The 14,969-nt window shown below is 40.5% G+C and overlaps 1 protein-coding gene across 3 annotated transcripts in view; it reads right to left on the bottom strand.

Annotated features, from left to right (window-relative positions):
• Nucleotides 1-14,969, bottom strand: part of TMEM260 (transmembrane protein 260) — a 72,389-nt gene that overhangs the window by 10,722 nt on the left and 46,698 nt on the right. For 2 of the 3 annotated variants that reach the window (XM_030811049.1, XM_003267728.2), the window contains exons 13-15: nucleotides 7,952-8,128; nucleotides 6,171-6,224; nucleotides 4,506-4,596 (exon numbers count right to left, since the gene is read on the bottom strand). In XM_030811049.1, coding sequence (XP_030666909.1) covers nucleotides 4,506-4,596; nucleotides 6,171-6,224; nucleotides 7,952-8,128 — 322 coding nt within the window. Of the gene's footprint in view, nucleotides 1-4,505; nucleotides 4,597-5,830; nucleotides 6,006-6,170; nucleotides 6,225-7,951; nucleotides 8,129-14,969 lie in introns of those variants that run through there. The other variant, XR_004029685.1, reaches the window with a different exon arrangement.

The following is a 14,969-nucleotide window of genomic DNA, read 5'->3' as shown; positions in this document are numbered from 1 at the left end:
TGGCATTCTCTGTATTTCCTGAATTTGAATGTTGGCCTGCCTTGCTAGATTGAGGAAGTTCTCCTGGATAATATTCTGCAGTGTTTTCCAACTTGGTTCCATTCTCCCCATCACTTCAAACGTAAATTTGGTCTTTTCACATAGTCCCATATTTCTTGGAGGCTTTGTTAGTTTCTTTTTATTCCTTTTTCTCTAAACTTCTCTTCTCGCTTCATTTCATTCATTTTGTCTTCCATCACTGATACCCTTTTCTTCCAGTTGATCGCATCGGCTACTGAGGCTTGTGCATTCGTCACATAGTTCTCATGCCGTGGTTTTCAGCTCCATCAGGTCCTTTAAGCACTTCTCTGCATTGGTTATTCTAGTTATCCATTCATCTAATTTTTTTTCAAGGTTTTTAACTTCTTTGCCATTGGTTCGAACTTCCTCCTTTAGCTTGGAGTAGTTTGATCATCTGAAGCCTTCTTCTTCTCTCAACTCATCAAAGTCATTCTCTGTCCAGCTTTCTTTGGAGGAGGAGAGGTGCTCTCATTTTTAGAGTTTCTGGTTTCTCTGCTCTGTTTTGTCCCCATCTTTGTGGTTTTATCTACCTTTGGTCTTTGATGATGGTGACATACAGATGGGTTTTTGGTGTGGATGTCCTTTCTGTTTGTTAGTTTTCCTTCTAACAAACAGTCAGCACCCTCAGCTGCAGGTCTGTTGGAGTTTGCTGGTGGTCCACTCCAGACCCTGTTTGCCTGGGTATCAGCAGCGGTGGCTGCAGAACAGCAGATATTGGTGAACTGCAAATGCTGCTGCCTGATCGTTCCTCTGGTAGTTTTGTCTCAGAGGAGTACCCGGCCTTGTGAGGTGTCAGTCTGCCCCTACTGGGGGGGTGCCTCCCAGTTAGGCTACTTGGGGGTCAGGGACCAACTTGAGGAGGCAGTCTGCCTGTTCTCAGATCTCAGGCTGCATGCTGGGAGAACCACTATTCTCTTCAAAGCTGTCAGACAGGGACATTTAAGTCTGCAGAGGATATTGCTGCCTTTTGTTTGTCTGTGCCCTGCCCCCAGAGGTGGAGCCTACAGAGGCAGGCTCCTTGAGCTGTGGTGGGCTCCACCCAGTTTGAGCTTCCCAGCTGTTTACCTGCTGAAGCCTCTGCAATGGCGGGTGCCCCTCCCCCAGCCTCGCTGCTGCCTTGCAGTTTGATCTCAGACTGCTCTGCTAGCAATGAGCAAGGTTCCATAGGCATATGACCCTCCGAGCCAGGTGTGGGATATAATCTCCTGGTGTGCTGTTTGCTAAGACAGTTGGAAAAGCGCAGTATTAGGGTGGGAGTGACCCAATTTTCCAGGTGCCATCTGTCACCCCTTTCACTAGGAAAGGGAATTCCCTGCCCCCTTGCACTTCCTGGGTGAGGCAATGCCTTGCCGTGCTTTGGCTCATGCATGGTGTGCTGCATCCACTGTCCTGTACTCCCTGGTGAGATGAAACCGGTACCTCAGTTGGAAATGCAGAAATCACCCGTCTTCTGCATCGCTCACGCTGGGAGCTGTAGACTGGAGCTGTTCCTATTTGGCCATCTTGGCTCCGCCTCCTATAATACATATTTCTATACAAATATATACCTGTTAGATTGATGTTTGTTACTTTTAATTTTTGCAGATACACAGTTGGTGTATATATTTATAAGGTACGTGAGATATTTTGATACAGGCCTGCCATGCATAATAATCACATCAAAGTAAATGGGGTATCCATCACCTCAAGCATTTATCCCTTCTTTGGGTTACAATCCAATTATACTCTTTTAGTTATTTTTAAATGTATCATAATGTTGCTGGTTGTAGTTACCCTATTGTGCTATCAAATATTAGATCGTATTCATTCTGTCTAACTATATTTTTGTACCTATTAACCATCCCCAACCCAGCGCTCCGCACTAAAGTGTTGAAGTCCAATATAGATGCCAACACTTCCAGCAGCATTTCCCCAACTGCTCCAGAGAATGGAGGCTCATTCATGACCCACCTACTAGTCTTCAGGCAGCAGGACAACTGTGCTACCTTTTTCTGAAACATTTTGTTACTGACACATTATCAGCTTATTTTAGATGTCCTATTAAGTCACATGTACCATGTCTTAAGAAGCCCATCATTCTTATGTGGAATTATATTTCCTCCCCTATCTACATGTGTTGCTGTGATATTAGTCTTAGTGGATGTATTCTGTTAGTTGGGGACACCTTCAAATTATCCAATTTATTCCTATAGCATTGCCTACTCCCTGCCCTGCTCCTTGACCACAGCTAAATTATTAAGTCACCTGAACTTAATATTCTGTATGAGCTATTGAGTAGGATAATATAAACAGCAAAAATATATTCTTTATACCTAAGAAGAACATTCTTGAAAAACTAGCACTGGGGGTGGGAATTCAGTAATTACCATGAAGTTATTGGCCTCATTTGTCTTGTAAATATTGTCGCACATCTGGAGACTATGCAAAAGAGATATCAATAATCTGTATTGACTGAAAAAAAAAATAGAGCTTGCTGACCCAAAGGGACAATAAATCCACAAACGAGCTTTAGTAATAGCCTAACAACTGACCATGGAAGAGGTCACTGATGAGAATATAAAGTATCAGTAAGTCTCAGATTTCTCCCAACTAAATACTACTTGTTTTTCATAGAATTACAAGGTATTAGAGATAAACAGGATTATTATATGAACGAGATATGAAAGGCGAGCTTTTCAAGTTTAAAGTCCTTTCTTTTTTTCTTTTTTTAGAAAAAAAAAAAATCAAGGCCTGGAAAGGTTCTCTAGGCAGAGCGGGCCTAGAAGCTGGGCCTCCCTACTGCCAGACAGAACTCCAGCATGCTGCCTTCTATAATCAGGTATCTTGCTGTCCTCAAGTGGGGTGTCTCGGAGGGTTCTGCCTTTGCCCCCATGGCTTGCTCCTTATGGACTGCTCTCCCCTCCCTCTCTCGCTTCCTTGCCCTACCATCTGTCTGGTTAGCTCCTTCTGATCTTTCAAGATGACACTCCAATGACATCCTCTCTGGAAGCCTTCCCTTCCTCCCTCCCTCACCAGCCTACTTCCCAGCTTGCTCTGGTCCAGGGCTCTGGGTTTCTGTAGCACCCTTGTGTGCCTCTCACAGCACTCACAAGACTGACCTGTGACTGAGGACTTGATCTTCTGTCTCCCTCTCTAGACTGCCACCTTTTTGATAGCAGGGATAGGACTTTATTGCCTCCAACACACTATTTGCTATGGAGTGGGTGCTCAAGAAATGCTTTGTGAGTGAATGAATAAGTGAATAAATAAGGAACCAGAGATCACAATTGAGAAGTAAAAGTAGTCATACTGATTGGGCACCATGCTATTTTGTCTTAGCACCAAACACTTGTCCTGGCTGAGTAGAACCACAGCAGTCTAAAGATGGCAGAAATATCTCAGCTGCTCATATATATAGGTCCTACCCTCTGCTTTCATTGGCCCTTGTCAGGATATTAGTTTCCTATAGAGCAGACTCTGCAAGTGTCCAAAGTGGCCAGTGCCATAAGTCACAGCAAAGCAGAGACTTGGTTACGATAGTGCCACAGCAAGCCTCTTGTATCTGCTCCCACTTCCCATCAGAAAGGACCGATTTGTGCAAGACCTTTGGTGTGGCTGTGTCTTCCGAAGGTTCGTTTGGCTTCCTGGGGCCACAGTTAGAAGACAGAGCCACCCTCCATGACTCTTTATCTCTTCTCGTCAAATCTCCACAAGCCAGGGCCCTATCATCATTTCAAGTGTAGCCAGGATCATGACCTTTGCAGAGAGAGTAACCAGCTAGAACTTGTTTTATATGAAGCTATTATATTAGTTTCCTATTGCCACTGTAACAAATTACCACAAACATAGTGGTTTAAAACAACATACATTTATTATCTCACACTTCTGGAGGTGAGAAGTCATAAAACCAGCATGACTGCGTTCTTTCAGGAGGCTCTAGAGGACACTCTGTTTCCAGCTTCCTCCAGAGGCAGCCTGCACTCTTTCACTCCTGGCTCCCTCCATCTGCAAAGGCAGCATGTAGAATCTTCAAGTTTCTCTCTCTCTGCCCTCTGCTTCTGCATGTCTACTTCTCTGACTCTGACCTGCCTGCTTCCCTTTCATGATGACCTTTATGATTATATTGGGTCCACCTGGATAATCTGGGATAAACCCCCTGTCTCAAGACACCTAACTTAATCCCCACCACCCCCTGCTTTGTTACATAGGTAACATATTCACAGGTTGTGGAGATCAGGACATAGACATCTTTTTTGGGTGGGAGGTATTATTCTGCCTACCACAGCCATTTACTTTGGATATTGTGATACAATTGAGGATTTGTTCATATGTGCTGCTTTATACCACCCAAATTAAGAGAGAAATAAAAGAATAAAAATTCTAATGTGATATACCCTCTATCCATCCCAATCACCATCACCTTCCCACCAAATATATCTATATCTACATATAAAACTATAACATACGTCATATGCATGAGTGTAGAGTTGAGCTTTCACTTTTGAAGGCATGTGAGCAGTTTCTGCCAGGTTAAAGATGAAGAACGGTGTTTTCATCCTGGGGGGTGGGGATAGGAACTTTCATTAAAATCATACAGTCAATTGCACATTCAGGGCTAAATCTTCCAGGCTTCTCCACTGATAAGGGATGTACCAAATCCTTTACTGTATTATTTTCAATTCTCTCATATTCATGGACATTTGCTCTGAACCAACAACAATCCCTCCACCCACCCACCAAGATGCTGCATTCACACTGATGACCAAATCTTTTAGAAAAGAAGCTTATACTTATCATCACTATTATACATTGTTCATCCTCCAAATGTATGTTATTGTTATGCAAGAGAAGCCAGGAAAAGGGGAAACCTGCTGAGTTTGCCAACACATCCCTGAAGGTACCCATCACGAAGCTCATGCCATGTGTGCCCAGTTCTTCCAAGGTGGCCAGACCCTTAGACCCCATGAACTCATCCAGGTTGTATTCAGAATGCCAATTAAATCAATACCTGTGCAAATAATGACCTCTTTCTTCTTTTATGTGATTTCTTCCCTGCTTTCCCACATTCAATCACAGTGAATTGTGCAAACATATGGTATATCTTTGATCAGTTCCTTAAAGTGAGAATTTGTCCCTATGACTACAGTGACAACTTAAAATATGCTATTTTCTGACTTATTCAAAAATACTATTGCATAAACTATAGTGTATATATATATATATATTTGCAATCATTATTTTGCAGCTGTATTTCTTGACCCCTCTTTAAAAACCTCTTTAAACTTATGTAAGCTCTTTACATCATAACTGTTCTCAGTGCACAGTCCCTGGCTCAGACTGGACATCAATACATTTTTGCTGAAGGAAGTACTCCCTATGTGCAAGATACTCCGTCTGCACTACTTAGGACTTTTACATTAATACTTAGGCCAAAGTTTGTTAGTGTTATTTCGATTAAAAAAAAAAAAAAATGACAGGAACCAAAAGAAGCAGTTGCATCACTATGAAATGTTCCATAAAGGACAGGATGACATCTCTCCTCTCTGAACTACAGCAAAGAATAGGCTCCATCAGATTAATATTTCAATCTCCTTTAACGTGTCTGTCTGCTCATTAGACTATGAGCTTCATGAGGGTAGGAACTGTGTCATATTCATATGTGTAGCTTCAATGCCTAGCCCAGTGCCTGGCCTCCAGTAAGTACTGAATAAGTGCTTAACTAATTAACAGGCACATTACAAATGGAGGCGAGGTTGTAATGATTAATTTCTACTCAATTGATTACACTCACTTTAGTTAAGGCAAGAAAGCATAGGAGAGATGAGTGTTCCAGAGGCAGACAGATGTGAATTTTGGACTCCATCACTGGCAGCAGTGTGCCCTTGGACAAGTAGCCTTTCCACATCCAGTTTGTTCTTTTATAAAATGGGGATCATAATAACCTCAGAAGTTATTGTGTGGATGAACTGAAATATTCATGTATAATGATTAGTACAGTGCCTCAAAAACATACTCATAAATGCTATTTTTATTATCACTACTCACCCCTACTCTCAAAATTAAAAGTGCCATAGGCCACTTCCCTGCCATATTAAAAACAGACTGCACACACAAACATGTAGAATAGTCACCTCGCTTGCCACATTTCTTCATTGGCCACAGATTCCCAAGAAGATGGATCAAACCTGTAGTTACAAGAAAACAGTAATATCTTTCTGTCATCCACATTTTTTTTTTTTTGAGACAGAATTTTGCTCTTGTTGCCCAGGCTGGAATGCAATGGTGCGATCTTGGCTCACTGCAACCTCCACCTCCTGGGTTCAAGTGATTCTCCTGCCCCCGCCTCCCAAGTAGCTGGGATTACAGGCGCCCACCACCACACCCAGATAATTTTTGTATTTTTAGTAGAAATGGAGTTTCACCATGGTGGCTAGGCTGGTTTCGAACTCCTGACCTCAGGTGATCACCTGCTTCAGCCTCCCAAAATACTGGGATTATAGGCGTGAACCACCATGCCCAGGCATCATCCACATTTTTGCAATGGATACATCATAACTTTTATCATCTGACAAGGCCAATAAGATGAATCTTGAAATACTGACAGTGATCAAATTAATAAACTTGTTCTCCTAAAAAAGCTGAGTTATAAGGAAGTCTGAGTTGTGGTAAATACCTTCTTAATCTGCATAATGAGCTCCCATGTCTCAAGAGAGCAAACAGAAGATTCATGGGAAGACACTGAAAGTATCTGGGGAGCCAGGCGTTCATAAGAACTATATGTTAGATGGCAACAGGGCAGAGGTGAGATGTAGGTCACTCTATGGACAGAGGTAAGAGCCAAAGAAAGAGCCGTGAAACAAGGGGATCAGCCTGAAGGGAGGGGACTCCTGGCTTGGAAAATCACTGCTGGAGCTTTGATGCTGCTCAAAGAACAATGGCCAAGCCATTTGATTTTTCTTTCTCTTAATTAAAAATTTTCTTACTACGTACATATTTGATAGAATGGGGATAATGAGCAAAGTTATACACGTGTACTAGTTGTCAGCTGTTCTGGCTTTTTCTTATGACGGCCACAGAGAGTTTTGATCATCCATCTCTGGCTGTTATACAACAATGTGGTCTGTATTTCTGCATACTGACTTTTCAAAAAACCTTTACAGTATTTTAAAATATAATCTTGTCTGTTGCTCTTAGATTATAAGCAATAGGTTATATAATCTTTAAATAATTCATAATTTTAAAAGTAGGTAATGGAGGCACATTTCTTTAGATAGTGACTCTGTGTGTGTGTGTGAAATCAAGTAAAAGAATCACTACTCCATAGGTAGAGCAGCCTAGATACTGACTCATTTTCTATATAGGAAAGATTAAGCTCTATGTAGAAATGCTTAATGGAAGGCTAGTAATGCCCCAACAACATAACCAGATTGATGCCAAGAAACTCTGAAAACAAAGCTACTCAAAGCTGAGTCTTCCCTCACAGAGAAGTTATCTGCCATTCTTAAAGAAAAAAAAAAAATGACAAGTTTGTGCATATGGAAACTATCATAAACAACAGAATGCCTTTTAAAGTTCAACTGCAGCTAATGAACCTCTTCTGCTTTTAGGGTAATGAGCTATAGGATGCAGACGATGCGGCATTCAAAGACTTGGAAGTAGAAGGTGCCATGCATCTAACCATCATGGTATCCACGCAACCAGCACCCTCTTCCCTCCTCTCTCCCCATTGTTCTGTAAGTAGGAGAACGAGAAGGACATGTTCTCTTTCTGTTGTTTTATGGTATTTTGTGGGTAGCAAGTAACAATATTAACAATTAACAAAAAATTAAAAGGCATCTCAAAATGTAGTAGTTTTTTTGGGTATTCAAAACTGCTACGTTTATATGCATCAAAATGCAACTGCTGTTCATACCTTCCATATTCTTCAGTCCAGTTATAGATATTTTTTGTAAGTTTAATCCATTCCTCAGGGTTGAATACAATCTCCAAAGGAACTAATTTGTCACAAGACCCCCATGGCCAAAGTGAATAGTTCTTTTTCCAGGTTGGGTCGCCTTCATGAATTCCTATGCAAACAAATGTTTCTTTTCTGTTGGAAACAGAAAAATACATGATGTACTTAAAATTTAAAGTTTTAAATGTTAAGTAAATATAATTCATGAAAGATCATTTTTAGATTTTTTCCCAACATTTATTACCTATATGATTTTGGAAAAATTACTTAACTACCTGTGTTTAGTCTTCTCACTTGTGAAAGAGGTATGGCAACTATCTTTCAGAACTGTTGAAGATTAATGAGATATCTAATATAATTAACAGTCTCAAAGCATAATAGAGGCTGGACATGGTGGTTCACACTTGTAATCCCAGCACTTTGGGGCTGAGGTGGGAGAATCACTTGAGGCCAGGGGTTTGAGACCAGCCTGGGCAACACAGCGAGACACCCATCTCATGGGGGAAAAACGAAGCTTAAAACTCAGAAGTATGTCTCAAATAAGGACAAAAAAAGCTCCAAGAAAAGTCCCCCCATTGTTTGTAGCCCAAGAAGCAGAAAAGGGGACCAAGGTTTGGAGAGAGTGGAGGGAATCCCCCAGGTCTTTTTCTTTCTCTCCTTTCCCAGGTGCCAGGCAACACCGTGCCATTAGTGGAGGCCAGCAGCATAGTGATAGTAGTGGTGGGTTGGCAGGCACCCAAAACTCTGAGGGAGGGGAACCCTTCTCTCTAAGCAGAGGCATCGTGGTTCCAAGAGTGTGGGGCAAATCTCCATTGCTTTTTCTCTCTGTCCTTCAGCCTGGCTCCAGATGCAGACACAGTCACAGGAAGGGCACAGCAGAAGAAAGAAATTAAAGCCCCAGCTTTCTGGCTAGAGAACCAAAATCGAAGGCCCCAGCAAGTTGGAAAGTAATGGAGTGACAACAGAAAGGAGAGAGATGCAGAGAGCCATCCCATAAAGTTGTATCCTCAGCTTATCTCTGAGTTGAGCATGCACAGGTCTAACCCTAAACAGAGTTTGTAAAATTAACCACAGGGCAGATCACCACCCAGGTTCCAGACTGGGTACCCGTTAGTGTTACCATAGGTAGCTAGTCAGGCATGAGCAGAGCAGGAGAGGGCTCTCTGCCATCCTGCCCCAACCCCACCAGGAATTTCAGACAACCATCAGGTGATGGCCAGACAGTTGTCACACTGCTTCTCTAAAATAATAACTGGTCACAGTCAGCACCAGGAAAAGGCAGTTTCCCAATAGATAGAAACACCTGAAACTGGTGATCAGCAGCTTCCCGAAAAGATCTCGAGTTGAATGAGTGGGCTCAAGCATGTGCACTAAGAGGCAAAATAGCAGAGTTTAACCGGTATATGACCTTCTAGGGATATTCCACCAGTGAGCAAAGAACACAAGTGAGCATGCATACAACTCCAGTAAACACACTGCACAGTCTCTCTCTCTCTCTTTTCTTTTTTTTTTGTTTTGGCGACAGAGTCTTGCTTTCTAGCCCAGGATGGAGTGCAGTGGCACATCTCAGCTCACTGCAACTTCTGCCTCCCAGGCTCAAGCAATCCTCCTGCCTCAGCCTCTGGAGTAGCTGGGATTACAGGCATGCACCACCATGCCTGGCTAAATTTTGTATTTTTAGTACAGACAGGGTTTCGCCATGTTGGCCAGGCTGGTCTTGAACTCCTGACCTCAGGCGAACCACCCACCTCAGCCTCCCAAAGTGCTAGGATTACTGGCGTGAGTCACCGTGCCTGGCCCACACTGCACATTCTCACCTCCCAAGTGCTAGCAGGCTACTGCACATCTGGACAGCCCACCCCCAGGGAAGAATCAGGGGTGAAGGGATGCAAGACCCTAGAAGTATGCCAACATATAAAACCCTGAGTCTAAGGTCAAATGGGGCACTTATCTTTCAAGTCGCCTGCTTGGCCTTCTTCCAAGCGTAGTTTCCTTCCTTTCATTTCTGCTTTAGAGCTTTTAATAAACATTTACTCCTGCTCTAAAATGTGCCTTGGTCTCTCCTGTCTTATTCCCCTCAGTTGAATTCTTTCTTCTGAGGAGGCAAGAACTGAGGCTGCTGCAGCCCCGTATGAGTTTGCTGCCAGTAACTCACTCGCCACTGGTAACAGTAGCACACACGTGGGATTGATCCAAATAGCACTGCAAATGCTTTGGAAACAGAACCAGTATTGGAACCACAGTTCATAGAAGGCAGGCCAGAATTTGAAACCTGAGATTAACCTGGCCAAGGGCTTGTTAAACAAACAAACTAAAAAGTCATCATTCTCCTTGGGATTTAAATAAATAAGACCCAAATATTCAAAATGTGCAGTATACAATCCAAAATTACTCAGCATATGAAGAACCAGAAAAATCTCAACTCATAAGGGAAAAAACAATCAAGAGATGTCAATTCTAAGATGACACAAATGCTAGGATTGTCAGTCAAATACTTTAAAACAACTATTATAAGCATGCATCAAGAAGTAAGGGCAAGTACTCTAGAAACAAAAGGAAAGATGGAGAAGCTCAACAAAAAAGTAAAATATATAAAAAGGAACCAAATGGCTTAATATAAGTTTGGAGAGACAGTATGTCAGGGAATTTGAAGAGAGAGAGAGAGAGAGAGGGAGAAAAAAGATACAATTTAAACAAAAAAAACACTGAAAAAAGTACAGAGTTCAGGCATCTGTGGGACAATACCAGAAAGTCTAAATTCATTTCATCAGAGTCTCAGAAGGAGAAAAGAAAGACTGTGAAACAGGAAAAATTATTTAAAGACATAATGTATGAAAAGTTCCCAAATTTTGTGAAAGATACAATCTTACAGGTTGAAGAAACTTGGCGAACTCCAAATAACTCAAAGAAATCCATCCTAGCCAGGCGCAGTGGCTCACGCTTGTAATCCCAGCACTTTGGGAGGCCGAGGCGGGCAGATCACGAGGTCAGGAGATCAAGACCATGGTGAAACCCCGTCTCTACTAAAAATACAAAAAAATTAGCCAGGCGTGGTGGCGGGTGCCTGTGGTCCCAGCTACTCGGAGAGGCTGAGGCAGGAGAATGGCATGAACCCAGGAGATGGAGCTTGCAGTGAGCTGAGATTGTGCCACTGCACTCCAGCCTGGGCGACAGAGCGAGACTCCGTCTCAAAAAAAAAAAAAAATCCATCCTAAAATATATCATAATCAAACTGCTGAAAACTAAAGACAAAAAGTCTTGAAAATGGCCAGAGAAAAACAATAGATTTCACCTAGGGGAACAATTATTTGAATTACTCTGGATTTCTAATTAGAAGCTACACAGGCCAAAAAATGTAACTTACTTTTTTTCTTTTTTTTTTTTTTCTTTTTTTTTTTAGATAGCATTTTGCTCTGTTGCCTAGGCTGGAGTGCAGTGGCACAATCATAGCTCACTGCAGCCTCAAACCCCTGGATTCAAACAATCTTCCCATCTCAGCTGCCCAAGTATTTGGGACCACAGGTGTGTGCCACCACGTCCAGCTAATTTTTTATTTTTATTTTTTTGTAGCGACAGGGTCTCCCTATGCAGTCAAGGTTGGTCTTGAACTCCTGGGCTCAAGCAATCCTCCTGTCTCAGCCTCCCAAAGTGTTGGAATTACAGGCATGAGCCACTGTGCCCTGCCTAAAGTAACATTTTTAAAATGCGGAGGAAGACAGTATTATCAACCCAGAATTCTATTTCCACAAATATCCTTCAAAAAGAAAGGTGAAATAAAGACATTTTCAGATAAAGGAAAACTAAGAGAATTCACTGCTAATAGTTTTGGTTTGAAAGAAATGCTTAAGGAATATCCTCAGAATGAAGGGAAATCATACAAGAGGAAAATGTGGAATATCAGGATTGAAGAAAGAACAACAGATCTGGTAAGTATCTGATAAATATTGTAAAATATTTTTTCCCTTAAGTTCTTTAATATATGTATGACAACTGAAATAAAAATGACCCTATCTGACATAATATATAACACAAAACGTAAAAGACTTATATGGCAGTAAGGTTGCCCTATTCTGCTTGAAGTGGTAAATTATTACTCCTAAGTAGACCATGAAAAGTTAAGTATGGATGCTGTAATCTCAACAGCAACCAGCTTCAAAAAAAAACTAAACAACAAAAACAAAAACTTTACCAAGCGACATAGTAAAAAATCTCAATAAACATTTTAAAAAGAAATACAAAAAGTCAGCCAGGTGCGGTGGCTCACGCCCGTAATCCTAGCACTTTGGGAGGCCGAGGCAGGTGGATCACTTGAGGTCAGGAGTGTGAGACCAGCCTGGCCAACATGGTGAAACCCCGTCTCTACTAAAAATACAAAAATTAGCCGGGCGTGGTGGCACATGCCTGTAATCCCAGCTACTCAGGAGGCTGAGGCAGGAGAATTGCTAGAACCTGGGAGGTGGAGGTTACAGTGAGCCAAGATTGTGCCACTATTCTCCTGCCTGAGTGACAGAGTGAGACTCCATCTCAAAAGAAAAAAAAAAATACAAAAAGTCAATTAATCTAAAAAAAAAGATAATAAAATAGCAGACATACATCTAAACATATCAATATTTACATTAAATGCAAATGGTCTAAACACAGCAATTAAATATAGAGATATCTGAGATAGTAAAATAAGACTCAAATATATTCTGTCTATAAAACACCCATTTTAAATATGATATAGGTTGGTTAGAAACAAAAGGATGAAAAAGATAAACTACAAAAACACAAATTAAGTTAAAACCAATAAAAAACTCCGGAAGATTTTTTTCTTTTGTGTAGACAGAGAAAAGTGCAAATACAATCCAATGAAGAAAGGATAATCTTTGTAGCAAAGAGTATGAGGACAATTTGACATCCAAACACAAAAATAAAACTATAGAACTCATAGAAGAAAACATGAGAAAATCTTTGTGACCTGGCATTAGGCAAAGAGTTCTTAGATATGATACCAAAAATATAATTCATAGAAGAAAAAAACTAGATTTGAGTTTCAAAGAAATAAAAAAGTTTTGCTCTGCAAAAGACACTTGTAAAAGATACGCAACTAACTGTGAGACAATATTTACAAATTGCATATTTGACAGAGGTTGTGTACCTCGAATATATACAGAACTTTCAAAACTCAACAATAAGAAAACAACTCAATCCCAACCCTATGCAGAAAACATACTCACACACAAACCTGTATATGAATGTTTATGGCAGCTCTATTTATAAATGCCCCAAACCGGAAACAACCCAACTGTCCTTCAATGAGTAAATGGATAGACAAACTACGGTACATCCATACAATGAAATATTACTTAGAAACAAAAAGAATAAACTATTGATATACACAGCAACTAGGATGGTTCTCAAAGGCATTACACTAAATGAAATATGCCAATATCAACAGGTTACATACTTTGATTCTACTTATATGACATTCAGGAAAAGGTAAAGCTATAATAATGAAGAACAGATCCGTGGTTGCCAGGGTTAGGCCTCAGGAGACAGTATGACTATACGGGAGCAGCACAAGAAAGTTTATGGAATCATGGACTGCTCTGTGTCCTGACTGCTGTGGTGGTTACACAAATGTATACATGGGTTAAAATTCATAGAACTGTATACCACACCCCCTAAAAAGAAAAGTAAATATTACTGCATTTTAAAAATAAAATAGGTGCTCACTAAACATTAGCTAGCTTCCTTTCAGAGGTACGCATTTAGATAACTTTCATATGATGATGGTCCATCCCTTTGGGGGGTAAAAAAATCTCTATCACGTGCCTTTAAATAACGCATGTCCTTTCAGTTAGTAATTTTACTTCTGAGAATCTATACTAATAATTTAAAATTCTTCCCCTCCACAAAAAAACCTACATATACAAAAGCAGTTGTTGTAGGTATAATTTTATTATAGTTAAAATTAGATACCATGTTAAGTATCTCCTAATAGTTTTATTCACTTATTATTTTTTTTTTTTTTTTTTTTTTTTTGAGACGGAGTCTCGCTCTGTCGCCCAGGCTGGAGTGCAGTGGCGCAATCTCGGCTCACTGCAAGCTCTGCCTCCCGGGTTCACGCCATTCTCCTGCCTCAGCCTCTCCGAGTAGCTGGGACTACAGGCGCCCGCCACCACGCCCGGCTAATTTTTTATATTTTTTAGTAGAGACGGGGTTTCACCGTGGTCTCGATCTCCTGACCTCGTGATTCGCCCGCCTCGGCCTCCCAAAGTGCTGGGATTACAAGCGTGAGCCACCGCGCCCGGCCTCACTTATTATTTTTAAATTACAGTACATGTATTTACAAATAGTTTGTAAAAACATAAGGAAATCGTTTTATGATAGTAAATATAAAAAAACAGGACACTTATGCTTTCGCCTTTGTAAAAAATATGCATTTTTTATATATGTGTTGTTTCTGAGTGAATAGGACCATGTTTTCTTCGTTTTTTAAAAAATTTCTCATTCTGTAACAAGCACATGAAACTTTTAAAATTAAAAACTATTTTAAAAACTGATATTAGTAAGTCATATTTATGCAGCGATCTTTGTTTGTCAAAAATATTAACAAAACTTTATGGGGCAGAATGTTCACCATCATTTTATAATAGCAAAAGTCTAGAAACAGAATATCCCAAAAATAGAATATTTGTTAAATTATTATGCATCTTATGAGAGTATTAGCCAAAAATGACAATAATATACATGGGGAAATGCTTATGATATAATGGTAGGTTAAAAAAAAAATTGGACATAAAGTGATATCTCAGCTATATATAATACAGTATGTATGAGTATGTGTATGTTTTAAAAATAAGTCATTTATGTTAAAGATGAGTGGAATCCAACAATATTTATCAAAATATTAACAGCAGCTGTCCTTGGAAGACAGATGATACTGATCATCTTTACACTTTTCTGTGTTGTTTAGAGTTTCCTCAAAGAG

The sequence above is a fragment of the Nomascus leucogenys genome, chromosome 1a (assembly GCF_006542625.1).
Source record: "Nomascus leucogenys isolate Asia chromosome 1a, Asia_NLE_v1, whole genome shotgun sequence".
Classification (NCBI taxonomy): domain Eukaryota; kingdom Metazoa; phylum Chordata; class Mammalia; order Primates; family Hylobatidae; genus Nomascus; species Nomascus leucogenys.
The sequence above is the reverse complement of the archived record's forward strand: the minus strand, read 5'-3'. Positions and strand labels throughout refer to the sequence as shown.